General features: G+C 36.3%; 4 protein-coding genes and 1 non-coding gene across 8 annotated transcripts in view; 2 read left to right on the forward strand and 3 right to left on the reverse strand.

Annotated features, from left to right (window-relative positions):
- Window positions 1-9539, reverse strand: part of LOC105673909 (uro-adherence factor A-like) — a 64094-nt gene extending 54555 nt beyond the window's left edge. The window contains exons 1-2 of the mRNA XM_012369893.2: window positions 9164-9539; window positions 8781-8877 (exon numbers count right to left, since the gene is read on the reverse strand). Of these exons, the coding sequence (XP_012225316.2) occupies window positions 8781-8877; window positions 9164-9539 (473 nt within the window). The remainder of the gene's footprint in view (window positions 1-8780; window positions 8878-9163) is intronic.
- On the reverse strand, window positions 1036-1107 carry TRNAT-CGU (transfer RNA threonine (anticodon CGU)). Its single transcript has one exon. It is a non-coding gene; the product is annotated as a tRNA-Thr (tRNA).
- A 2674-nt stretch (window positions 9540-12213) lies between the features above and the next one.
- On the forward strand, window positions 12214-12939 carry LOC105674001 (translocase of inner membrane 9). The gene is made up of 2 exons (XM_012370029.2): window positions 12214-12391; window positions 12588-12939. Exons 1-2 carry the CDS (start codon window positions 12344-12346, stop codon window positions 12819-12821), a joined length of 282 nt encoding a protein of 93 aa, XP_012225452.1. The 5' UTR covers window positions 12214-12343; the 3' UTR covers window positions 12822-12939.
- Window positions 12940-13325: 386 nt separating this feature from the next.
- Window positions 13326-16317, reverse strand: LOC105673999 (G patch domain-containing protein 2-like). Of its 3 annotated transcripts, none has more exons than XM_012370027.2 (6): window positions 16299-16317; window positions 15927-16204; window positions 15256-15437; window positions 14597-14948; window positions 14314-14516; window positions 13326-14246 (listed from the first exon to the last, which is right to left on the reverse strand). In XM_012370027.2, exons 2-6 carry the CDS (start codon window positions 15944-15946, stop codon window positions 13540-13542), a joined length of 1464 nt encoding a protein of 487 aa, XP_012225450.1. In that variant the 5' UTR covers window positions 15947-16204; window positions 16299-16317; the 3' UTR covers window positions 13326-13539. The 3 variants fall into 3 exon arrangements, with proteins under 3 accessions (XP_012225450.1, XP_012225449.1, XP_012225451.1); XM_012370026.2 differs by having other exon boundaries at window positions 14597-14951; XM_012370028.2 differs by lacking the exons at window positions 15927-16204; window positions 16299-16317 and adding an exon at window positions 15665-15848 and having other exon boundaries at window positions 14597-14951.
- A 349-nt stretch (window positions 16318-16666) lies between these two features.
- Window positions 16667-27342, forward strand: LOC105673965 (uro-adherence factor A). 2 transcript variants are annotated; one of them, XM_012369973.2, is made up of 11 exons: window positions 16667-17695; window positions 18557-19084; window positions 19159-19262; window positions 19374-19707; window positions 20160-20283; window positions 21024-21171; window positions 21954-22891; window positions 24010-24580; window positions 24720-25281; window positions 25399-25579; window positions 26832-27342. In XM_012369973.2, exons 1-10 carry the CDS (start codon window positions 17290-17292, stop codon window positions 25566-25568), a joined length of 3885 nt encoding a protein of 1294 aa, XP_012225396.2. In that variant the 5' UTR covers window positions 16667-17289; the 3' UTR covers window positions 25569-25579; window positions 26832-27342. The 2 variants fall into 2 exon arrangements, with proteins under 2 accessions (XP_012225396.2, XP_012225397.2); XM_012369974.2 differs by having other exon boundaries at window positions 16668-17695; window positions 20163-20283; window positions 25399-27342.
- Window positions 27343-27585: the final 243 nt, after the last annotated feature.

Here is a 27585-nt window from a genome sequence, read left to right on the forward strand (position 1 = left end):
CTGAATGCCGATTCGCCGCTCCGGTGGAGGGGGGGGGGGGGGGGGCGATTCGTTTTAATTGCCGGTCGTCTGCCTCATTCTTCGCGCCTAAACCTCCCGTAAATCGCTTCTTTATCGCGGACTCCGTCGTCCGTTCGGTACTTAGCTATTCTCACTCTTTACCTCTAAACGAAGATACATGCTGGCTTTGCTAGCACTGAATAGCTGTTAGCTGTGCTGATAGCTTTTTCATTAAGCTGTAAATATGAAGGCAAATTGTTTTTCATTCGTCTATTCGATTTGCAGTGAATTAAATAAACATAAAATATTGGAAAGTAACATTTAATATTGACATTTTTATAAATATTTGCAAAAAAGATATATAATACGTATACTTGATTAAAAGCTGATTAACGCAAAATAAAAAATTTTGAAATAGCTAATCACTGGATAAAATACTGTTAAAATAAATAAGTTGACTCCGATTAATTGGGACACATAATCGGGACCGTACATTTGGTCCAATTAAGCGGCTGCCTCAATCCGAAATTTGATTTAAAAATAAAAAAGAAGTAAAAAAAAAGTTAATTTAGCATTTCACAAAGCTGCGTCTTATTTATTCAAACAAATTAAGTAACAAAAAATGTAAAGGATAAATTTATAATATAATTTATTTTTTATGTTAAATTGCTCTTCTACTTTGCTATATATTTGTTTCATTCTATTACTATATCACAAAAGAGAGAACGATTAGTTACTACCTCTTTTCGAAATAACAGTGAACTGATATAGCTTAGCACGTAAACATGCGATTAGTGTTATCCACCGTTAAGAATTATCATTTTTCTAATGGCGATAAGTTCGTCAAACCCTGCATGAGGCGTTTCCCAGGTTTGACGAGTGTCCTAATTATACGGCACGCTGTCCCAAATAAGCGAAGCAAATCCTGATTCCCATTTTATCTACTTGTTTTTTTAAGATTTGTTCCAAATAAATAGCTGTCTCAATTAACCGGTAGTCCAATTAACCGGAATCGACTGTGACGACAAAAAAATTTGCCTCCTGTGAGGTTTGAACTCACGACCCCTGGTTTACGAGACCAGTGCTCTGCCACTGAGCTAAAGAGGCTCACGTTTTTCATCCTTAACCGGCGACTGATACGGCGCAGACGTTTATCGTATTCTGATTTTTTACGAATTTAATTCAAAATTAGTAATTTACATCTGTGTTACGTGTATTAATCACCCTCTATTGATATTAAGTGAAAATAATTGTACAGTAATTAAGAATAACCGCAATGTTCGTCGAGTATTTCTAGTCTCACTTCCCGTTTCGCCGCGTATTTAGACAGACGTCGCACCTTTCAAAGGGCGATCGAGCGGCTGCGACGATGATCCTCCTTAGAGGACTCAACCACCAAAAATAATTCGACCCACAAATCCTACGTGACGCAAGGCAGATGTCAGTTGTCACTTCCCGTTTTGCGCGCCGTACATACAATGAGCCACGACGCTTTCGGCTACCCGTCGGGGGAAGGACACGTGCGGACTCTGTTTCCCTATTTCACGCCAGCAGCCGAAGAGGACAGATGTCGAGCCGTCTTAAAGATTTCGAAGGGGCGACCCTTTTCGGCGCGGCGACCGGCCGTGGGCTCTTTGAGACGCGATAAAAGGGACCCAACGGAACGTACTCGTAAGACCATTGTACTATTACGCAGATGTTATCCAATGAATGCGCAATATATAATATGAATCACGGACAAAGGGCTCAATTTTTCTAGGGTGCCTGAGAAATTTTGCATCTTCGCCTCGTACGTTACCACTTTCGTCTTAATAGTAGGATATCTTGTCTATTCTTCGCTTTCAAATGCGCTGATAAATATCGAATTCGTGTAATATCTCTTTCTTTAACAGTTAACAGACACCTCACACAGTTTTTAAATCGTGATCGTATTGATTAGGTAGCAATTCGTTCACAAAAGTTGATTAAGGGCCTTATTATGAAGCATTTGCGTCATCAACATTATACATTTTTAAGGTAAATTTTAATACATGCAATTTTAATGTAAATTTTGAATTAAAAATGTAAAACATTGTTGTCAGAAGAGAAATGCGAAATGAATATTTATTGTCAATATTTATCACGTATCGTATAACTCCGCGTCTCGGTTATGATTGACTTGTTCGCAATAATAACATTTCGATGCTGCGAGCTTGGTTCGTGCATCATGGAATATCAACTACGTACAATATTAAAAAATAGAAAATTTTACTTTAATCGAGTTCATTCAAGTTTATTTTGTGTAATTTATAGATAATTTTACTTCAGTATAATTATAGACTTTATTTTCCGTAGAATATTTATAAAATGTTTAGAACACTCAAGTGTTAGTACTCCAAAATGCTTTTAAATGTGAAAGAAAATATATTGATTACGAAGAGACCGTTTTAATTTCTATAAGAACACAAATATTTAACAAACACTTAATCAATTTTCTGTTATTCAAAATATACGACAGAATCGTTATAATTCTTCAAATATAACAAAAAATTTATTTTTTCTTGGCTATAATTCAAATTGCATGAAGCAGTGACAAATAATCTACGATAAACGCGTCATAAAGGTTTATTTTTATTTCAATAAATAAATCTTTCGCGTGAGGTTATCATTTTGTTATCATTCATATGTAATTATTCATATACAGAATACTGAACGCTTTGTCTTCAATAGGTCTTTCATGCATTTCCCTGACGTGTGCGACCGCGATATTCTCATCGCTTGAAAATTCGGAGAATCCAATTAAAAGAGCGGATGCTCCTTTAACCGCAGCAAGCCGTATATTGTTTCGTCTACATGTGTATGACATACAGTACATGTCTGCGTTGAGAATGCACGGGCTAAGAGTTACCATTGGGTCACCTTTTCATTTATGTTGTTGCATATTAAATTGCATGAAATGCAACAGCGGATGTATTTAAAGACGAAAACTAATTGAGAGATGAAAATTAAGAGAGATACCGCGTGATTTCGATGAAATAAATGCAATTATTCTAAAAAAAAATTATATTCAGTCCTGTTCAATAGAAAAATAACATTTAAAAGATATAATAGTTCAATATTTATAGCACAAAATGCTGAAAAGCCCGTCTTATAGTCTGTAGTTCACATATGAATGCAAAACAGAATGCGAAGAAATAGTCTATTTTTAATTTTGTATAATAAAAACATTTGAAGAATCAAAATATACATCATCGATATATATTTCACGTACGTATACATTTTTTTAATGCTTCTTGTATCACGCAGAACGTGAATAGAATAAAATCCAGAATGAAATGAATAGAATATTATCTCAAATGCTGCCACAAATCGTACATTGTCCAAAGTGGACTTTAAAGAGCAATCAAACGTATCAATCGATTTATAAAGCATAAAATGAGAAATCAATCGCGTCCCAAAATACATACATCTCTTTCATTCACCTATTTCGCTGGTTTTCGTTTACCGTTTAACGATTCGACTACAAAGAAAACGCTCGTGATGTCCGACAGTCGTCACGCGTGGTTCGCAAAACGCTGAGATATAATGTCCGCGGCCCTTTCGCGCGTCTTTCGAGAAATCTCCCGTTGCATGAAAGCGGATTCGCGCGCGCGTAGCAGCGCGGCCCGATGCGCTGATCACGACGGCAGCCGCCGCCACCGCCGCCGCCGCCACCGCCGCCGCGACGTGCGGCGAGACGAAGCCAACCTCCGCACCGTACCCTTGAACCTAACAGACGCTCGCGACGTTGCCGCCTCGTGCAAGTATGCCGTGAGCGGCGCGACGCGAAGTGAGGCGCGCGGAGGAAGTGGTGAGATCGGTCGGTTGACGGCTACGTCGGTCGCGCTCGGCTGTGCCCGATGCGTGCTTTCTTCGCAAGAATTCCACAGCCGTGCCGCTCGTTCCCCCCTTTTCCTCCGCCGCCGTCGCTGCTGCCGTCGTCGGCGGTCGGCTGGCACGACGTCGAACGAACTGACGTCACGCGCGTCAGCGTTACGCGTAGCGTTACGTAAAAAACGTGCGGCTGGCTGCCTGGCTGGCTGGCTGGCGAACTCTACTCGGTGGAGCGTGTCGCCGCGTTGCGTTGTGTTGCGTAGCGTTGCGTAGCGTCGTAGCGAGGCGTGCATTCGCATAAGCGGCACCCTGCATGCCACGTCGACCTAAACGCGCTCCTTCGCGACGATCACGCCAGTCTTCTCTAACGGAGATCAATAATTTTTCGCTCACCTACTTGCTAGTCTGAACAATTTTCTGTCGATTTTTCTATCGCGTGAAGAGAAGCCGGGATAATTTGAGATGGAAACATTATCTTGTTATTCGTTCCGCGTTTAGCATTAAACGTACCGTCAGATGTTCAAGGTTAACTCATCTAGTATGAAGATCACGTACAATGTTATCATAATGATCGAAATGGCCACGTTTAGCGGTAATACAAGATATAAGCGCGCGTTTCACGCTTTTTTTTCCTCCTTTGTTTAGCGTCGCATTTAGCGCTACGTACGTCCGATTGCTTCCTTTAACTGCGCAGTACGAAAAAAAAAAATTGTATAATATAAATATGCGATGAGAATTGCGGATAGCCATATTTAGAGCGCTAAGTGCGCCGTGCGAACGGCAATCTCTGCATAGATAACGCAACCGAGGAAATGGATTATTGCAACACGCTTTTTTTGACTTTTTTCTCTTTTTTTGTGTGTAATGTTACGCGCGCGACTCCGTGACGTCAGTCATCAGTACTCTCCGACTTACCTGCCGGTCGGTTCTGTTGGCGGCTGTGAATATTCTCGTGGAGAAAGCATAGACAAATATAACCTACATAGAACGGTCTCATGAACGCGGCAGGGTTAATGCATGATGAAACCGGAAATTCGTCTACCTCGAGTCGACTAGAAGAATTCTAGAGTTTTTTAATTTTTTTTTTGTTTTGTTTGTCCAACAACTATGCCAACGCGCCCGTCTTAACGCTAACCGCGTTATCTATCTTCTTATCGGGTTGTAAAACCGGGCTAACAGGACGTGCTTGGACGCGAGGGGAATTATGTCGCACATTATCGGATTATGTTCCAGCTTTTTGTTATAAATGTTTCTATTTTCTTAGAAATGCAGGAGCATACCTCTTCTATCAGCAATCAACTCTACTTTATAATACTATTTTAAAAATAATTATTGTAATTATTAACGTTTATTTTAATATCATTTTTTCAAGCGCACTTTGCAAGTGAGAAGGCTGATAAAATATAATCGAAAGAATTAATGCAAATATATTGAAATGCCGTGGCAGTAAATTAATTGTACTACAGTAAACTAGGGCAAGTGACAAACCGGTTTTGAAGCCGCTAAATATAATGAAACGCAGAATTATTGCTTTTTTACAAATTATTAAAATAATTTCTAACGAATTAATCGGCTTAAAATTCGTAAATATTGCTTTTATACTAAAATTAAAGATTTTGAACTTCTGAACTTTTTTCAACTTGCTTGTTATTTGTTTCAAGCTTTTGAACTTTCCTACATTGATAAAAATTATTAATAAAATTCTAGCATATTGTTGCCATTTTAATAATTCGATGTATGCTGTGTGTTATGAAAGACATTTAAAGTCCTCTTTCAAACTAATGATATTAAGTGAGGATTAGATAACCGGCGGGGGACGATGTTTCCTTCATCATAAATGAGTACGTCTTTCGTCACAATAATTCGCAATTGTTGTGATTTATGTTCGCGGTACGAAACCGCAGAAATCCAAGAAGAGCCGTTCGCACAAAGGAACACCAAGAGGATCGAGAAGCGTCTTTCTCTCCTCGAGTGCATCTTCTTTCTCGGCGTGCTCCTTTATCCGGCGCGTTCATGTCTCCCGTTCGCACGCTCGTGTGCCATTTACGAGGCAAACCGGTTTACGCTTTTTGCGAGCCACGGCTTCGCGAAGAATGTTGATTTTTGCGATACATACCGCTTGGGAACCTAGCCTAACCTACATCATTATCCGGATGAGCTGACTGTGCTTGAAAATCCGCGCGCCGACACGCCGTGTGCGAGTTACACGAAACTGTCTCCGGTCTCTTTAGTGCTGACGCGAAATCACATTGGAATATTCGAGGAAAAAAATTGCAGCTCCGAAATCGCCCGATTCGCCTTTTCAAACGGCCATTGTTTGCAAATTGGATTACTTTGTTAGACCGTTTCGGTTTTAAATCGTGAATATTTATTACACAAAAAAACTCAACTATTAAAGCAGTATCGTTTCTTTTTTTCTAAACGTTAAAAAAATTTATTTTGCAAACGTTGAATATTTATATTATCGCGTGAAAACTATTTTAATTAAATAGAATCGTGAATCCATCTTACGAAACCACCTATTGAGTCTGGATCTTTTTCAAATCAACGGTTGGATTTCGAGATATATAAGATTAAGAACTCAATTTCACGGAGTAAATCTCTATCGAGTTCCTTTAATCTTTATCTAAACCTTCGGCTTTACTGACCCACATCAATTTAATTAGACCATTCCTTTGAAACATCGTTCCAATACTTTTGTTTTCGATGTTTCAAAGTAAGTAAACAAAGATAAAGTTTAGTATACATCAAGCAAAGTAATTACAATTATCTGGTTTATTTCATCAGCTTCATATTGATTAATTTTGAATTATTAAATCGGAAGTTCTGAGAAAATAACATATATCTCGAATTAAATAATTTAATTAAATTATCTGTCTAATATTTTTGTGTTATTTTTGATATCTCTAAATCAATAAATAAAAACAAAATAAGCATAAAACAGAAATAAATCTTAATTGACTGAATTAATCGTAAGAAGCTTTGATAATTAAGTTTACTTGTTGAATTGTTCAAAATCAGAGTCTCCGAAAAACAATCCAATATAAGTTCAAGGATCTTGTTCGCTGGATGGAAACAATCTCATGAAATGCGGCGCGTCTGTTTAGTTTTCGTAAAGGCGTAGAAGGTTTGACGGTCGGACCTTTAACAATGGCGTCACGAGCGAAAAATGATAATGAGACGCACAGTGCTGTAGGTTAGTGAGAACAATGGCCAGTTCGCTCTTAATGAGTCGGCACGCATGCTGCCCGCGTGCTCCCGTGTAGTAAAAATATTTTCGGCGCCGAGGCCGTGCCTCGAATGACGAGCGTGCGAATCGCCGAATTCGTCCTCGACCATGGGAGGCAAAGTCACTTCGCGCCCGTTCGTCTCGACGTGGAATTTCAATTCGCTGTCATGTTGCACTCGTGCCGATTCGTGTCGTTTCTCGCACGTGTCACCGCGTCACAACGTTCCTTGTTGTACGTGTTCGTCAAACTCGCGAATATAAATAATGGCGTAAATTTTTGCTGTCTTCGTAATTTTATATGAAATGTATTTACATATCGTTGGAATTTACTTTGTTATAATTGCGAGTAATCAATTTTTATATAAAACTTTGCACTAATTATTATAAAGATTCCCACGTGTCGATATTTATATTACAATAACAACTATTTTGTTGTAATCAAAAATCGAAAAAGATAAAAAATCTTCAATTTTTAATTCTCCAGAAATACTAAAACTTTGTATTGAAGTTAAGCACTTCGACATTGTTATAATAACACTTATTTTGCTATAATAAAAAAAAAAAAGAAAAAAATTCCCAAAGAGAATTCAATTTTTAATTCTCCTGACATGTTAAAACTGTGTATTGATTGTTGCAGATACGAGTAGAGATTATTTTTTGCTCGTCCATAGCATAGAATTCCGATTGCGATTACGCGGATAAAATCGCGGCTTTCCGCAGTTCGCTGGAGAACGCAGTACGAGACCGGTGAACGATCGGCTCCCAGTAAACGGTACGCGGTGTGCATCTCTGCGCGCGAGTATTATCGGCGACGAGTCACGAACGGGCCTGTGCAGCGGCGGTGGCGGCAATCGAAAACCGGTTCGACGAAACTTTCGAAAATTCCAGAATGACGTAGTCTTGGATCCCGGGCGGGTGTGTGCGCACAGCGGGTGAAGACACATGGCCGCGCTTCTCACGTTTCTTTATTTACAGTTACTTATGTAATCAGGCAGCACGAGCTGCTCCGTGTCCGTCTCTTTTCGACTACTCGAAATAATCAATAATCAATTTGATCATGTTGGGATTTTAAGCGTATAAAAAATGTGTGTTATTATAGAAACCATGTAGTCGCGAAAACGGAGAGCGTTGAGTGCATTATGCGTGCAAGAGGAAATGTTCACTTATCTTCGTCGAATCGTTTCTTAAGCACCACTCTGCCTGGGACACCGACAAGAAGCCACTCGCGCGTTATTATTCGCACCGGAGAACCGCGCCGGACAAAAACCGGGGCTTACTATAAATTACGACGAGAAAATAGTCACGGATAATTCTCGCTACGCAAGCGAGCAGACATGGTTTCAATGTTCATAAAAAAAAAAGGCGTTCGCGCAATTATATTGCTGCGAGAAAAACGAATATGGAACAAAATAGTCGGGTGGAGTATATATTGAAAAATAAACGGATATTCTGCGCGGATATTCGTCACAACAAAAAATTTCATTACTCAACCAAGCAGGTTTTATAATTATCTTCTCGTCTCTTGTAATGTATTATAAAGTATAATTGTCTGAATCTTTAATAAACCGAGCTTAATCTTCTCGGCACATAATTTAGAATAATAATTCGTTTCTGCGAAACTTAAGCGAGTTTTCACACAAGCGTATATATAATTTTAATAAAATATCGCAATCGCGCTAAGAAATTTCAATGTACTCACGTGCGCTGCGTTAACTGGTCGACGATGACGGAGCTCGGCAATTCCGGAAAAATATCTGGATCCGATGAATTCTTCACAATTGCTTGATTGTAGTTTTCTAAAAATTATTAAAATTAATTGTTAAACAATGTTTTTTTTTAATTAAAATAAAATATTAAAGTTGAAAAATTTTGATCTCTAATATGTAAAACTGACAATAAAATCTCTTATTAAGTTTCTATTAATAATGATTGAAATATCTATTAAATTTAATATTATTTTAACAATATTTAACATTATTTGTATTTTACAATTTTATATGTACCGCCTTTGAAACAAACAATTCAAAAATATTTGTTAAATTAAAAGTACAATTGTAATTAAAGCAATTATTTACTTTTTACCTTGAACAAAACTCTTCTCCATTTCATCTTCGATAATGTGTTGTTCAAATCCGTCTTGCCCGAACATTCGCCAATCGTGTATTTCCTTCCGTAAAATGTAAATCGGATTATTGTGGTTCGTGCTGGCGACGCTCGTTTCTTCGGGCAAGCGGCCCTTGTGTCCCGAGTTGTCACGCACCTTAGTGTCCTTCTTATTTTCCTTCCGCAAAAGAAGCTGTCGTTCGTGGAGACCTTGCGATTTCATCGTGCTACTTTTTGCAGGATTTTCGTCCTTCGAAGATCGCGTCTTTTGCGACGACGTTCCTGCGGACGCAGACCTTTTTCTGTCGATTACGGGCTTCGAGCGTCGCTCAGAGGAAACGTTTCTCAAGGACATGTTGAGAACGACGGTTGTTTCACGATCACGACATTTAGCTCTCTGAAATATTAAACAATGTGTGTTAGTAACACGAAATACAGAAATAATGATAAATTAGTGTATAATGTATAATTATATCATCAGCTTAATTAATATAATAATAAATAGATTGTAATTAACATAATTAAATTGGTTCGTTCAAATTTAAGGCACTTATTGAGCAGATCTTATATCAAAGTAAAATTTTACATAGATTATTAATACCGTTTACTTAATGTTTTTAAATAATATGCATAACTGTAAATTTTCTCATTAAAAAGAGCATATAATTGTAATAAATTACCAATAATAATAAACAGAACAAATTTCTTGATTATTTAATCGACAAAACTGTGCAAATCTGTTAAAATATTAGTAATTATCGACTAAACTGTTTTTTTTTCGTAAATAATATAAAATATCTTTTTATGTATTTTCATATTAATAAAATTATTAGGTTATATAAAGTATTCTTATGTAGAGTATTCGACTTAAAATCGGCTTGCAATTCTAAAAATTGCATAAACTAATTTTAACCAGTTGAGTGGTAATATATCATATATGTACATTTCTAAATAACTCCACTAATTTTCAACAGATTTGCATAAAACTTAATATCCTAAGGTTTTTTGGGCTGCTGAATTCGAATCTGTTAAAATTGCAAAATTCAAAATAGCAGATTCAATATGGCGACTGTTAATTGTTAAAACGACTAAAATATTAAAGTTAGGTAAAATATGTATAAGATCTTATTTGTAGAGCTTTTTATGAGCTTCATTTTTTGTTTGGCAACTTTTCCGTACAATGAATACTTTCTGAAATAATTAACAAAAACAGTTTTATTTTTGAACCTTTGAAAGGGGCTGGAGGCGGAGGGGACACTCAACTGGTTAAGTTGAACACCCTGTAAATATAATAAATAATTTAATATTGTGATATTTATTTTTCTATTAATATATCTCTTCATTTAATAGGATATTTTTTGTCGACAGCAAAGGAATCAAATACAAATGTAAATCGGCACAAATTTTTACAACTTACAACCGTGTCAATACTGTCGATAACACGCAACAGCGGGGTTATGAATTTCCGATGGTATCATGGCACGAATAAGCACGACAAACAATTGTACAATAATTCACTCCCGGCATTCAAAAAATAAAGTATTCTGCTTATTAATTATTGCGAAAGATTTGACTTACGCAGGACTTAAGCGCGGTGAACAAGCTGCCGATTTAACGTATGCACCTTCCAAAGTTTGACTAACGTATGTGGCTATAGCACGTTTCACGTTCGTTCGTCAGAACCCTCGGCTGTCAGCTGTCTTCCATTTGTAACTGTAACAAAGACAAAACATTGAGAAGATGTTCGTGCGGAACGAATGTTACGGGAACTTGACTGAATCGAATGGTAAAACACTCTTTTAGTTCGTTGACCACTTATATGTGAAGGAGTGTCAATTGTAAATAAATATTATTGACATTGCGAAGTAACCTATAACAAAATGACTGATGGTTGAATCGAAAAAATGCATAATTCCAAAAATTTTATTAATTCTGATTAATTATGTAGAAATACATTGTGTATTTTGAAAGATCAGTACTATTGAGTTACGTTCAATACAATTAATAATGTATTAAAAAATTTCATATATTTTTATTTTGATTTCGAAATAAAAAAAATCCATTTACTTTTTGATTTTCCTTCTTTTATTATATGGACATATGTATCGAGAATGATTATATAGCAAACTGTTTTTTTCTAAATAAATACAAGATCAAGAAAGTAAAAAAATAATCTTAATATTTATAGTCCCTTTTTATTGCCGTATTAAGGTTACTTTTTGACTCTCCCTCGTATAATAATCTTACAAAAATAAATTATTTCTGAAAATTCGTTCATAAGCCATTTTTGCCTAAAATGTACTCAATATGGCGATGCTATTCAGTATTGTCGATATATGCATTATTTATACGTGAAAGTACTGAAATATTTACGATAATGATATGTTACCCATCGTTCCTGAAACAAAGGCATGATGTCTCGCGTACGATGAACAACGGCTTGCGTTGCGATCCACCGGTACGAAACATCTGCCGCTTATTTCCTGCCACGGAACTGCGACGTGTTTTTCCTCCAAAAGCAATGATCGGACGACATTAACCGATTCCGTTTCATTTCAGCTTTCACCGCGTTCGACAACCGCTCAAAAATTTCTTTTGCCGCAAAACTCACTTTTTGCAGACAGCTGCAGTTTAGCACCTGGAGAAGAAACTCACTCACCGAATTCCAACTTCCAAATAGCAAAATGGTGTACTCCGAACTTTCAAACTTCTAACTTAATTGAAATTGTTTTTGCGAATATATTGACGAATCACAGTTTCCGGTGGCAGTTTGAAATTTGATGCATACGAGAAAACGGTTACAAACTAAAGAAATTCGCTAGATGTTAATAGATTTAGGAACGCTTTAGGCGCCAAATACGAACAAGATTGAATACCTTTGATTTTTACAATAAAACATTATGAAAAAATATACAAATAATACGCAAAGTTTAGATGTTATGAAAATTGCAAAATTGTATTTAGTTTTGCTAAAAATATTCAAGCGATGTAATAGCGTTCTTAATCATTTTACGAAATGTATACGTATATCTTACACACGTGTTTGTTTCTAACCTCAAAAACGACCGTTAAGTTCTGATGCGACACACTTGCAAGATTGTAATAAATATAATAAAGATATTTTGCAGAAATTAACTTGATTGAATTTGATTTTCGGCAATGGCGATGCAAGTTCCGACTGATGTGGATGCTGATCAAATTAAATCTGTATGTATTTCTAACATCTGTTTAATATTTTTGCTGCATTAGAAATAATCTAAGATATATTGTGCATTTTAGAAATATAAATTGTATTTTTATACATCTTTAAGAGAGAGAGAGAGAGAAAGAGAGAGAGAGAGAGAGATGATATAAATTATTTAGGAAAATATAATGTAATCTAAATATTGTTTATATCTTACAGTTTCGAGATTTCTTGACTTCGTACAACAAACTCTCAGAAATTTGTTTTATTGACTGCATAACAGACTTCACAACGCGAGAAGTTAAAGCCAAGGAGGAGAAATGTGCCCTTAACTGTATGGAAAAGTACCTGAAAATGAATCAAAGAGTATCTCAACGTTTTCAAGAATTTCAAATGACTGCTAATGAAAATGCTATAGCAGCTGCTAAAAAACAAGGTCAAGTGATTAATTAGCACTAGATAATTGTAAATAAATTTTAGGATCTTTTTGTCACAATATTGTAATAAGATTACAGCAGATACTATTTGTAAGTTTCTTGCAATATTCTTACAATAAAGTAATTCAGTTTAATATTCTATATAATAAACCAATCTATCAAATGCTTGATACTTGTTTGATGTGTCTTTTATTATTTTGTTGATAGAAAGAACATATTATTAACTGTATGATAATTATATATTATAATTAAAAAAATTGATTTTGTGTAAATTATAAAAATGGGTCGAGAGAAATGGTATAAAAATATTAATAAGTGTTAACTTATATCTATTAAATAAATGTGAACTTGAATATCTATTAATCATTCTAATATGAATATGAAGATGAAGTTGACTTTTGATTATTCCTATATTATAATTTTTCCACATTCTAACATTTGTATATATAAATTTTACAATTTTTAATATCAATCTGTAATAATAATATGTGATTTGAATAATTCTGAATAACTTATCTAGTTTGATGTAAAATATTATTTATATTACAATATTTGTGATTTCTTCTTTCTCATACATGATTATTGTGAATATTAACATCATTAGTTTTTACAATGACATAAAAATCTATATAGAGAACGGAAGTGCTGTATATATATATTTTATATACATAGCACATATGTATATATAAATATTTTATTAAGAAAAAACAATAACAATAAATATTCTTATATGTCTAACTGGATTTGGAGTGTCCAAAATCAGAGAACTTCGGCTTTCCTTGATGAATTTCGATGTCCATACTTTCGTTTTCCCATTCAAATGGTGAAAATGATTGTATAGCTGCTTGTGTAGAATTCATATTTTGAGCTTGATTCATGATTTGCGAGCCGAAGTTCGCGCTGGAGGCCTGAGGCTCCTCGGTTTGCATCGCGGAGTCCGAGTTGGGTGAATTCGGAGGTGTTTTTCGTAATCTTTTGTAGTCCGAGAATCTGTTTAACGATACTTGATCCACGCACACGGCCTGTGTGGTATGTCGCGTTTTGTACAATATCGGACAACCTAGGTCGCTCTTTAAGCTCAGATTATACAAGTTGGCGAGGCGACGTAGCTTCTCGCGCTCGGGTTGTCGCATAGGATGCAGTTTCAGCTCGCTCTGAGAGAGATCTTGCATGAAGCGCAAGACTTCCTCGTTAGCCGATGTGATGATAGAATAACCAGGCTTGTTGTCGACGTGACGTCGCCCGGCACGGATTTCTCTACCGCTGAGACCTTCACGGATGCGTTGTATTCTTTGCCTGTAGCTCCTCTTGGCCTCAGCTACCGAATGCTCGCCATGTAGTATCATCTGCAGGGTCGAATCCGTAATTTTATCATCACTGTTGCTTTCACCGTCATCCCGCCAACTCGATTCTCCAATCCAATCAGATTGTTCGTCGTCTCCTGAATCAGGTCATTCATATTTTTGTAATATGTTGTAATATTTCATGCGTCTCTGTCTTTAACGTACCTTCTCTATCTTCGTCATTAGTAATGAGACCCGCCTCCGAATCGCTGGATGAAATACTCGAGCTAGATATTCGCGAACAATCTACAGTCTCATCGCCTTGCATTTTGTCTCGATTTTTCGGCTTTGCATTTTTGGTTGGCTTAGACACTCTCATCTCACAATCTATGGAACGCTCTCTACACGATCTCTTGCGCTTTCCGCACCTAAAACATAAAAATTCACACAAATATATTCACTGTTTCGTATTGCAATAAAAGATATAGTTAAGTACAGTATTCTTTACCATATGGCGCTATATTTATTTTTGCAATCGCTTCGAAAAATGCGTCTCTTGCCGGCAAACGAAGTCGACATAATCGCCACTGCTTGAGAAGTGGACGCAGTAGAATCGGAGTCAATGGCCATTCTTTTAAATTTCCTCTTGCGTCTCGTGTTTGCTCTCGGTACAAAATTTTCGTTCACCGAGTCGCTCTCAATATTACTGGTGTTGTTCAAATTGGAGAACCGTGCAAAACGTTTCGTCTGACTCGTGTCGTCGCTGTCAGACTGGTACTTTGAAACATTCGCAGTTTTTGGAATACGAATGTCGCAAATGGAAGATGAGCTATCGTCCGAATGTTTGCTCATACTTAATGCTGCTGTAAAATATTATGCATTAGTTATACATTATATTTGATCATAGTGTTGGACATTGCTTTAATTCTCAAGATTTACATGTGATTAAGATTTGACTTCTTTGTGCTATAAACATTGTGTTTCTACAAAGATAATAATTCACTAGACGATAATCTACACTATGCCTCGTAGAAGCAAACTAGAATTAACGTTGCAGTTAAGTGTGATTTTAATGCATGAGATACATTACGTTACCATCAAAATCTGCTTTATTTATGCAAAACAAAATAAATTTTTCCCTACTTGGTTGCACTCCCTTACACTTACGAATATTCCCTGTAGAGCGAGCCCTCCTCCTGATGCCCCATCTGCGTCTGAGATTTGCGCTATTGCTGCTTTCCTCCAGTGCCAAAGTCAGATCGTGCACAAGAGCCTCCATTTTTACTCTTAAATCCACCGGTCTCAAAACTGCTTTCAAAACACGCTCCATTTGAAGGACGCGTTTTTTGCTGCAAAATTGTCGCAAGCAAACCTTATTGATTGTTCAGGTAATATCATGTTTAGATCAATACATGATAAATTTATATCGTCGCTCGTGCATTTTACAATTATTTCAGTATTCCATTGCTCATCAATTAATTATTAGGCTCGCAATTACACGTCATTCTAAGCTCATTACACAATATGCATATTTTCCAACTAAGAAATTTGAGCGCTTTCAAGCTCGAATAGTCACATTTTCATATTGGAAGTAGCGTCTCTACGACTTTGCCGAGAAAAGGATTAATTCGTGCTTCATTTTCCGCGACAATAAACGCGTCGATAGTTGAGTCGTTAGCGACAGGAAAGCACATATGGTGCTTTACGACCGAAAAGGAGTCTATAGGAATATCTGCGGTACGTCAATCGTTGAGGAGGGGGTCAAAACAAATCGCGATTGCGTCGGCATTTAACTCTCGTCAGTGCGCGACAGTAGTACGTAACATCCTGCTACTCACCTCTTACAAGTGATGTCCATGAAGCCTCGCCTCAATAGTGTCTCATTGTCAAAACTCGGTTCACTTTGTCAACCGACAATGAAACGAAAGAAAAATCGCCAAGTCGCCGAGCGTCAGGTGTTCGCTGATCGTCAATTACCAAATGTATTTTCCACCGTAGCGTATGCTCGCTCGCACGAAAGTATACGAACAATACTTTTATCCAATGTATCGTGCGTGCGACTTGCGATTCGCTATGAATATCGAGCAGCGCGTCAGTCGTTTCATGAGAATTTCTTCTAAAACAAAATAAATTTTGAAATGTTGTCAACGCATCGTCGTTCTCTAGCAAAAAAATCAAAATGATATAATTAAAGATGCATTTAGAGTTACCTTTTTGCTTTTTATATCATTTTATTACGTATTAACGTGTATAAGCAATCATACCAACGAATTATGATAAATTCATACTACGTCTGAAATGTCCAATAGGAAACGTGGTTTCTAGAGACTTATTTAATACCATATTGGTCTCCAAAAATCAAAGTTTTTTATTGGATGTCAGGTCGCATCTTGATGACGCAATGTGAATCATGCATAATCTCAATATTCGAAATGTAGTTTCTACGAATTATGATAACGAATATTGGAAATATTGGAAAAAATTCAAATTCAATATTTTATAATTATATTTTATTTTATATTTTCTAATTATGTGAAAAAGAATCGCCAGATGTTCATATGTATACAGCCTAAAGTCACGTAACGATGACTTTCAGAACGCGCGGTGAGCATATTTGCACGGCCATTTCCGGTATTCCGTCGCGCAGACGGACGCTCCGCGAGTGTTGTAAGTGTTGCGGAACTGAGTTTTCGCTTGGAATTTACGTGTCAAGTGTGAGTGTAATGCGATATTGGGACAACGCATGACATTTATCGTCACATTAAAAGTGCGGGCGGATCTCAGTGGTCGCAGCGTAATGTGTGTGAATACATCGCGGACGTGTCGCGCGACGAGCCCCCGTAGCGCGGTGTGTAAATAGCGCGTAGTGGTCGTTTGCGCACGCCCGGCGCGCATCCGCGGCATCCAGATGAACGCGGGATCACGGCAGGCGGTCGCGAGGGCCACGAGGGGATTATAGTGCGCAAGCGCGCGCGAACGAGGAAGAAAGAAGAAGAGAGAAAAGGAAAAAAAAAGAAAGAGATCGACTGTGAGTGCTCGCAGATAACCGCGGTGATCTATTTGACGGTACTTCAGCGAGGGTGCGAAGCGACAAACGTTGGTGACAACAAAGGGAACGCGCGGCATTGGCTGTGTTGATCAACGCAAAAAGGCGACGCATAGGTGGCCGCAACGGTTCGGTGAACTTGGGGCCACCCCGTGATGGACGGCGCGAACGTGAATGGCGGGAACGCCGAAGCCCCGCGCGAGGATTCTAACCTCGAAAACAGTGACGCGACTGTACTGACGGCGGAGACGCGGGATTCTCTAAGTAGTAAGACGCAGTCCTCGGCCGACGGCAACGCGGAAGCGCAAGAAGTCAACGGCGACGTGAAAGGTTCATCTAGGAAACCCGGCGCGGTGTCCTTGCGCAGGAAGATGAGGAAGTCCAAGGCCAATTCCACGAGCACCGTCGAGAGCGACGGAGCGGAGACTCTCGGTGTGAGCACACGCAAGCGTAAACATTCGGAGTTTGATGACGCCAGCTCCGAAGACTCGGAGTTCAACGGCTTTGATTCCCAAGTGCTCGAATTGCAGCCTGGAAGTCTAGTTCTGAAGAAACTCATTGGTAACATTTGTTATTGTTCTCGGTTACTTAATATGGCTTTGCTTATTCCTTTTATAAAGTAGGCTATTATATGTAAAGTTATTTATTTAAATTTTATGTAATTAAAATAGTACTAAGAAAATATTTGAGATCTTTATTAATATTTATCTCAGAATTTTTTGTTTGATATTTCAGTTATTAACTTATTTAATTTATTTAATTTTAATTAACTTAATATTTTAATATTTCAAAGAAGATATAATTTTGCTATAATTAAAATCTTTGATTCTGGAAAAGCGAGTGTGAAGTTAAAACTAGCTAAAAACTAAATAAATAAGGTGTAGACATCATAATTATTTATATAATTATTAAAATGTGTACATAACTATATAGGTATATAAATATTGTTATTTTTTTTTATTTAAGAAAAAAATAAGAGTTTTTTGATTCTCAAATTAATTCAAAATGTCTCTTTGCTTTTTGATTTACTGTCATAAAATGATAACAGCAATTCTTAGCTCACTAATAATAATCTAATTTCTATATTGCATTTATATAATATTCATATTGTATTCATATGAATATAATAAGTTTTACATGTTATAATTATGAAAATTGATTTATAATTTACACTACATAATTGTTTATAATGCTTTGCAAATAATAATTATTAAATTATATTTAATAAAATATTAATAACTAAAAGAGGAATATAGTAAATATAGCTTTTACATTGATATATGATAAGAATATAATAGATTGAACAATTTTGTTTAGAAAAGTTTATAATTTGCATTATTGTGAAATTTGTGCTATTTTATGTACCAAAATTATTTTTTATAAAAAATTGACGTATTCTAAATTTCATGTGGTTTATTACAGCTGAGGCAGAAATAGCGGAAGCCCAATATGTGAAACGTATAAGATATTCAAACAGGAGCTTTGACGGTAGAGAGAAGAAGGAGGACGATCAAGATATCGATGACATGAGAGCCTATATTTATGAGACAGATAGCTTAGAGGATGTAGGCAAAGTTAAAAAGGAATCTGACAAATCGGAAACAGATTCTATGGATATATCGAATAGTATAGATTCAGAAGCAGAGCCGAGTAAAATCGAAGATATTTCTATGAGATCAGCGAACTCGTCATCAGCTGCTAGCAGTCCATCTGCAGCGTCGCAAAGGTCGAAAAGCAGTCGCTTTTCGCGCGGTCTCAGTCCAGGAGGAAAGCACAGAAGTCCCATTGATATGTCGAATCCGTTATATAAGGAGCCATTTAAATATGGATGGAAACGAGAATTAGTATTTAGAGCCACTAATGACTCTGCCTTCAAGAGGATGGCTGATATATATTATTATACACCAAAGGGCAAGAAGGTCAGAAGTTTTAGAGAAGTTGCAGAATCTCGTAAGTATGCAGTGTGAAAAGCACATATTCAAATTGTGTATATCAGAATGTTAAAATTGATTTTTGTTTCACAGTTAATTCGAAGGAATTAACCATCGACAACTTTACATTTTTCAAAGAACCCATTGGTCTTGATGATCCTGAGAAGGAGATTATTCGAGATGCCAAAAGAATACGAGTACGTTTTTAGCGTTTATATAAGTTTTATATGAAATATTGAAACTTGATGGGGGGTGACTTGGATCCCCACTTTCAAAGAAAACTTTATACTTATATTTGAACGTTGCAGGGTTCAGGAGGATACACCACAGGAAGAAAATCTTTTGGTAGAAAATCAATAGCAGCGAAGAAACCGGTGCCGGAACCTGTCGTTAAAAAACCGGTACAGGAACCTGTAACGAGGAGATCGGCACAGGAATCTGCAGCAAGAAAGTCAGTACAGGAGCCTCTTGCTTCTGTTCCGGCACCTGCTCCTGCACCTACACCTGCACCTACCCCTGTGACAGAAGCTTCAAAACTAACTCCACCTGTATCAGTGCCTACAAGAGCTGCCACGAAGGCGAAAGCTTCGACATCTCCGGCGTATAAAACAAAAGCAGCTGCAAAGAAAACCCCTCAGATAAGTACGTTCTTACAAGACGTTATATTTATTCATATAATACTATTCAAATTTAATTTTTTTTTTTTTTTTTATTAAAGTGTAAGAAGAAACGAAGATTTTGAAAATATTTTTTCGTATTTAATATAAACTTTTTAAATGTTGAAACATATACTTAGGAATTTTTAAAACAAAATATGGCAAAAAATTTGCTTTATATATATATATATATATATATATATAATAAATATGATGTATATATCATATTTATTATATATAATTTTTTTTATACTTTAATATATATAATTGCTTGGTGTTGTATGAATTTCTATATTATATAATTAGAGTTTAGTATTTTTTTCTTTTATACTACAAATTTATGCTATAACATGGTTGTTCAAGAAAAATATTTTCTCTCTCGTTCACGTATCATTACACCAAAGTTATTTTCACGAGCTTGTTCTGAAACCTGCATAGCAGAGATGAAATCAGCTGCTGAAGAGCCTGAGATGCTTCCTCCTCAGCGGAGTACACCAAATACAAGGAGGAATCAGCAAGCAGTAGAGAAGGTTACCTCAGTTAAAACCAAAAGATTACTAACGTGAGTATTTTAATTCTCCAAATTCATTACTTCTGTTATAAGCATGTAATGCATTATGTTTGATGCTATTTTAAAGGTAAATTTAATCAAAAGCATACACATAGTGTATACAAAGAGAATTTAAAAATTGTTACGTAAGACATTAATTTAAAATGCAGAAGAATCAAATTTTGATAATTACATAATAATACGTAAGAAACCATTAGTAAAAATTAAAAATAATACATCATGAAATTGAAAAGCTTTTTTTAGAGAAAGACATAATTAAGCACAATGCTTAAGATTATATAGCTTATGATCATTAATTACTAATTAAAGACATTTTGATTGAAACGTAGTATTTTAGTGTATATTTTATCGAAAAAACGAAGGTATTTGAAAACCGTTGCAGTCACAGTCTAGTTTAATTTATGCTATATTAAATTTCTGCATTTTGCAAGAAAATAATATAATAATAATACATGGATGAATTTTATTTTACACGAAGCGTGCAGCTCATGCATATGTTTTTGAATTTTATTGCATATGCAATCGTCCATAAACTTAAATACACGGACAATTACGGAATTATTATGAAATGCATGCAATGTAAAAGTTACTGCCATCGGGCGAGAGAGAAGCTTATTCTGTCTATAATTTTCATAAATATTTTTCCCTTTGATCCTTTTTCACATATCCTTAATGGGAATCTTGTGTTTTTTCCCTGAATCCCTGTCCCCCTATCAACGCACATCTTACAGGCCCAAAGTTCAAGAGCCGTGCAGCATAAGATGTTCTACAAGTATGGGATTAATACCAAGTTTACAATGTCGAGTCTGTCTCTGTTTATATCATCCTGAGTGTGTTGATGGCATGGAGTTTGCAGGCAGTGATGAATATGTCTGCAAGGTAGGTTTGGTTTACTGTATTTAGACAACAGTTCAAAAGTCTCCGATAGAGGACCATGTGAACTACACTACCGCTCATTAATTTCAATACACCACCAAGAGAAACCTTCTCCAGGCGAGCAATTTCACGCAAACTATGTCCTGCATTTTTCAAAACGACTATGGTAGATCGCTTTTCGATTAATAACTCCTTTTTGGGAGCCATTTACGAGACCACTTTACACGTTTTCACAAGTTTTCACAGTATCACAGTACAAAGCGAACACCGGAGCCCTTTCACTGTGTATGTGTTGATAAATGGGTTTCAAAACAGCATTGGGCGTGTATCTGATCACTACGAGAACCTCGTAACCTTGCGCACGTATTTTGTTTATTTCCAGGGATCTGACACTATCCGGCTGTTAATTTTGTTTCTTCGAAAACTACAGTTTTCCAAAATTTTTATATAAATAATATTTAAATACGATGCATGTGAGTGCTGAAAGTGTTTTTAACAGCAGGTGGACTCATTTCTGTGCAAAATATACGTATCACGTTCATCCTTTACAGAGAAATCAACAAATCTGGGGTGTATTGAAATTAATGAGCGGTAGTGTACATAAAGTATTTAGAGTGTAACATTCTAAACATGGTGTTGGAGTTAGATGTATATGTTAAGTCATTAATATGTTTATAGCGAATATTTCCATAGAATATCGAAGAGTTCAATTTACATTAGATTGCGGCTACACAGACTCGAATGATAATTTCCCTCGTACTGACACGAAATTAAATCTGTTGTAGAATTGTCAGCCGGATACTAAAGAATCTCATACGTCAAACAATCCATCTTTGACACCACCTCCGTTGATCCCAATTAGCATGTTAGGTGCCCAAAATACGAAATCGAAACATCAAACTAATTCGGCGCCGCCGAAATTGCAAAGAATCCCAAAGTCCGACGGTGCGGACACGCAAACGAGAAACTCTTCCAGAATTTCCAAAACACCATCAAACGTAGGTTCCAAAACGATGTCGAACGCGTCTTCGAACGTGGATAGAACAGAAGCCGCTTGGTTCCCGCAAACGGAGAACGAGTTCTTGCAAAGTCACGACGGTGACGTGCCGAAACCAGCTCAGAATATTGCTGTGATGGGCGGCAAAAGGTACATAGTAGTGCCGAAAAATAACGCAATGGCTGTTCAACCTGCTAGAGTGAAACCGGACAAGATCGGCGACAAGCCGCCAATTCTTCCAGACGGTTCACTTACTGATATTTCGAACACGGTGGACAATTCCGCGGTGAAGTCACGCACGGTTCCGCCGAAATCGTTGAATGACGATCCACCCGAAAAAGCAAATATTACGCCGGACGAAGAGATAACAAAAGATGATTCGACGCTTTCGACAGACTTTGCATCTTCTGCTATCACTGAGACTGAAACGTTCGATAGCAAAGATAACAAGGATGATAAAGATAATTCTCCCAAAGAAGATCAATCGATTGAAGATATATCGGTTGAAAATGAATCTTCCACTGCCAGCATTGTAGATTGTGTGCCTGAAAAGGAAAATGCAGATTTAAATTGCAAATCGCCTGACAATAAGTCTGCATGCACACCGACATCTATAGCGAGTACTGCAAACACTATTGACGAAGCAAATGTTGAAATAATTCAAACAGACGACCAACAGTTATTATCAAGTAAAGAGGGTACAGTAAAAAAGGTTAAGCATAGCAAGTAAGTGTATACATCCTTGAAACAGACAAGGCTTCTTATTTTGTCCCTTATTTAGAACGTTTCTTCCAAATGATTTAAGTTGCGGCAACTCTCTTTTGAGGTTTTGGCAGTTGCTTTGTACGTATTGTATTTACAAAGTTCACGAATATATATCTTTCTACGATAATCCACACTTCAATCGGTAAAGATTGTACAGAGAATACAATTTATATGAAAAATGACGAGGTTCAATAAATAATAAAATCATATTCTTTTGCTTTTTTTGTTAAATACACAGTTGGATGTATTAAAAGAGTAGATTTTACATTGTATGCAATACAAGATACTTGCGAATACGCAAACTTGTAAAGTTGTAAATGCAATATATACTGATGTTTATTATATTTGGAAATATAAAAATCGTATGTTAAAAATGAATTTGATTTTATCTTGTGATCGAAGCACACTGCCTTAGCTTCTTAGAAATGCGGCCAAATTTTCGACAGATATGAAAGATAAATAAGAGGCGCACCCGTCGGTTCTCAACGTTGTTCCTTTGTAATTGTAGTATCAAGGTAAATTTACGATAATTCGATTTTACTCGATATCAAAATACACATTTATACATAAATGTTTACATTCATGCTGCAATTACAAAATAAAGCTACTGATAAGTGCTTCAGGGAAAAAATCTAATTCATTTTTACTTTTTATATTTGCAGATATAAAGACATGAGAGAGCTGAAACACAAAAAAAAAATCTTAGTGCGTTTTCCCATAAATTCTCACAATCCTGTACATCATCCAATTCCACATCCAATTCTATATTTGTTTCGTTGCTTTGAACCTTTGTCACCTTCTTGATAGGAATATATATATATATATATATATATATCATTGATCGGAGAGATTATTTTTTCAGAGGCTTTTTAGGACAAATGCGTCGAGAATTATAATATGTAACAGAAAATTATATGTATCTTTTGTAATCGGCGCGATCTTTCAAGGCCTCTTTTAAAAATAAACTCTTTCTACATTGTAATAGATAAATTGCTTTTTTTTGCGTTCGATACAAGCTATAAATGTGCGCAAAAATAGAACATTTGTACTAAAGTGTACGTTTCTTTTGATATTTTCAGAAGGAAGCAAATGTCTCAGCAGGAGACGGAGCAGCAGCAAAATTTCATGGGCTCAGTTTGCGCCGGTTATCACGCTCTATTGCGTATATTTCAATATCTTAAAGTTCAAGAGCTGCTGCGCGCCGCGCGAGTATGCAAAATGTGGCGTGATCTCGCGGCACACCCGTCTCTGTGGAAGACCGTGCGCATGAAGAACAGCCAGGTGACTGATTGGGACGGTCTGGCAGACACGTTGCAGAGACGCGGTACGCAGCATCTTGATCTTAGAAAGATGTTGGTATCCGGCGAATCCGACAACATTTGGCGGAAGTTCTTAACCGTCATACCGCGCGTTACCAGTCTCGTTAAGCTCGAGCTGTGCAGATGCCCGGTCATAGTGGTCGAAGAGGTCCTCAAGAGCTGTCCACAATTGGAGGTGCTGAGCGCGATGGCGATTAAGTGTGATTCTCTCACCTTGGAATCGGTTGGGAATCTGAAACGGTGCCAGGAACTGAGACTTAAGGCAATCAGCGGGATGTCGTTGCAGCAAGATCTTACACCTTTACAAGATCTGACGCATCTAATGCATCTGGTAAGGCCATCTGTTTTAAACTTTTATCAATATGATCTTGTGAATGATCGTTGATTCGCTTTCTGATCTTATTATTTGATATCGCAAGCTTTTGTTCTACCGTATCGCGCGACTGCACAATTTCTCTCGTTGCTTACAGAGTTTGACGTCGGTTAAAGAACTTGGGAAGAAGAAAATTGACGTTATACAGACATTGACAAATCTGGAAACATTGGAGTTGGGCGAATGCTCCGATTTCCCTGACAAATTCGGAACCACCGTTCTGATTAAATTAAGCAAATTGGAACGTTTGAGACTCGAAAAGGGTCAAGGATCTTGCTGTACATTCGACATTCTCGAAGGCGTATCGAAATTAGAGAATCTTAATCAGATGGAGCTGGTCAATTTTGACGTGAAGAATGGTTTCGACAAGTGTCTCGCCAATTGCAAGAATATTAAAAGGTTACTGATCATACCAACTTACATATCCCAGTCGGCGACGTCCAACAACATGGTGCTCGGTGGTGTCACAGAGCTGTCGAACAATTTGACGCATTTCGTATGGGGCGTCACGCTCGAGTTACTCAGGGTCACAGAATTGTTCGTCGATCAATGCAATCTCATGAGCAAGCAGGTTACCGGAGATTCTATACCAGTCTTAAAGCCAGTCCCCTGCTTAAGATTGATCGCGGACGTCGAGGATGAAAATGACTACCAAAAAAGTACGTTTTGAGTCTTGGAGTTAGTTATTCTTGCTTACTTCCGTCGACAATAATTATTATTAATAAAGGAAATGTTTCATACATACCTAATTAATGCATCATTCAACAATTCCGCAGGCGATGACAAGCAGCAGCCACACCAAACGAGTCCGCAAGTCGACATTTTACCGTTGCCTCAATTACAGAAGCTTCTTTTGACTGCATTACCCAAGACACGAGTTAAGATCTTGAAGATACCCTTCCATGCCACATGGCGGCAAAGCATTTCCGATACCGCGGCGCAATAAAAGCGAACGAGGTGATATGAGCTGATATGAAATTAATAGATGGGGCAATTAGAAACTTATGTGACATATGTGCAAGAGTTGGAAAGTTAAACTCTTTTTGTAAAGTTAAACTCTATACTGTGTCTGTGCTCCAATATTTGCGAGTTTGAATGAAGAAAGTAACTTTTATATATACATATATATGTGTATGTATGTATACATATATTTATGTATCATGAGTCTTATAATCTTCAATCATCAATACCCTTTATAACGTATGGGTACACACTGTACAGCAATGGCATCCACTGCGGTATATTTAATGCTCTTGTGATAAATACGCGGGACCATACATATTAAGCGTCATCCGCGACGTAAAATGACGCGGGCCGGCAACACTGTCTGTGTGTGTGTGTGTGGATTAATTTAATCAAATAAAACACTGAATTTTATATATCAAAATTTTGTATATCGATGCTGTTTCGCACACTAACTGTGGAAAAGTGGTACAGATTTGTACTTTGTCAAAGTTGCTGCAATGTGTACCTGCGTTGAAGAATGAATTTATGCAATTTTTTAAAACATCAGTTTCTGATCAATTTAAATTTTGTTTCTTTATATCATAAATATTAATTTAACTGGTTAATCTCTTACCTTTTGCTGTTTTAATAAAAATTTTCTTTTGATATTACATATTATAAAATAAATCTTATATAATATATAAAATAAATGCTATATATTATAAAATAATAAAGAAATAAATCCAATTTTTAATAATGAATATTATTTCGCAAAGTTCAAGAAATTTAATGCTTTATTAGGCATTAAAGAAAATTATTCAACTCCCCCACCTTTTCCTTTTCAACCTTGAGTTTTAAGATACCATGCACGTTTTGGGTTTTTATCATAAGAAACTGATGCGCTTACAGAATTGTATAAATTCGTCCGCTTAAAAAAACAGGATGTTTGAGAGCAGAATAAATTTTTTTTCAATGCTCATTTATGCATTGGATTTTTTTAACGGTGTGGAATGATGTTTAGTATCAAAAAATAGATTTATTATTAAAATATATAATATTGAAAGAAAGAGAAGGAACGAGTTTTTATTGGAGTAGCAGAAAGTATAAGATCACATAATCTATGCGGCTCTATACGGCTCTAGAAGTTAGACTGTATAAAATAATACTACAATATATATATATATATGTACATATACATATGTATTTATATGTATGTATATGTATTTATATAATATTGTGATTGTAATCTATCTTTAATGTTTAGAATACGAGTTTTCCGCTGCAAAGAAGCTACGGCAAAATTTTGAAGGATTAACATCGTGTAGAATGTGTAATATACTTACTATTTTGTTGAAACATATAACATAATCAAATACAATGTTACGAAGATATTCATTGATTTACATGTACCGAGTACAAAATGCGCATATAATAACTGTAAGTTTTCAATAATGACTGTGTCTATATTCCTTTCAAAGAGGCATATGTTTCTTTCTACGACCCCGTTATTATCTTCTTTTGTAAGAAATATATATATATATATATTAGGGGAATAGAAATTTATATTTTTACTATAGTAAGAGAAAAAAAGAACGTTAGAGATATGCTAGAAACTTACATTTTAAGCAAAATACGAGGCACATTAAAATTATTATGTTTTAAGCAATGTTATCGTAATTCATTTTGCGGTAGAAACCCACACAGACACACGCACTCGTATGTTTTTACATCTCAGCAATTTTTCCTGGATTCTATAATAAATACATTTTACTATATACACTGATTTCATCATTTGTATTATTAAATGTAAAAAGACTTATTTGTTGAATTTATCGTTTGCTCTTGCTTTGCAGCGCGAAAATTTCTCGTATTCACTTTGTTTTACTCTACGTTTTGTTACATTGCAACTTTGATAATTTATCAGCGTCAACGTTGAGCCACGGATTTTATGTTTTCGGTTAACAATTACGCAACAAAAGATGGTTCTTACATTGATAATAATTTGTGAATGAATGTAT

Source organism: Linepithema humile, chromosome 2 (genome assembly GCF_040581485.1).
Source record: "Linepithema humile isolate Giens D197 chromosome 2, Lhum_UNIL_v1.0, whole genome shotgun sequence".
In the NCBI taxonomy this organism is placed as follows: Eukaryota; Metazoa; Arthropoda; class Insecta; order Hymenoptera; family Formicidae; genus Linepithema; species Linepithema humile.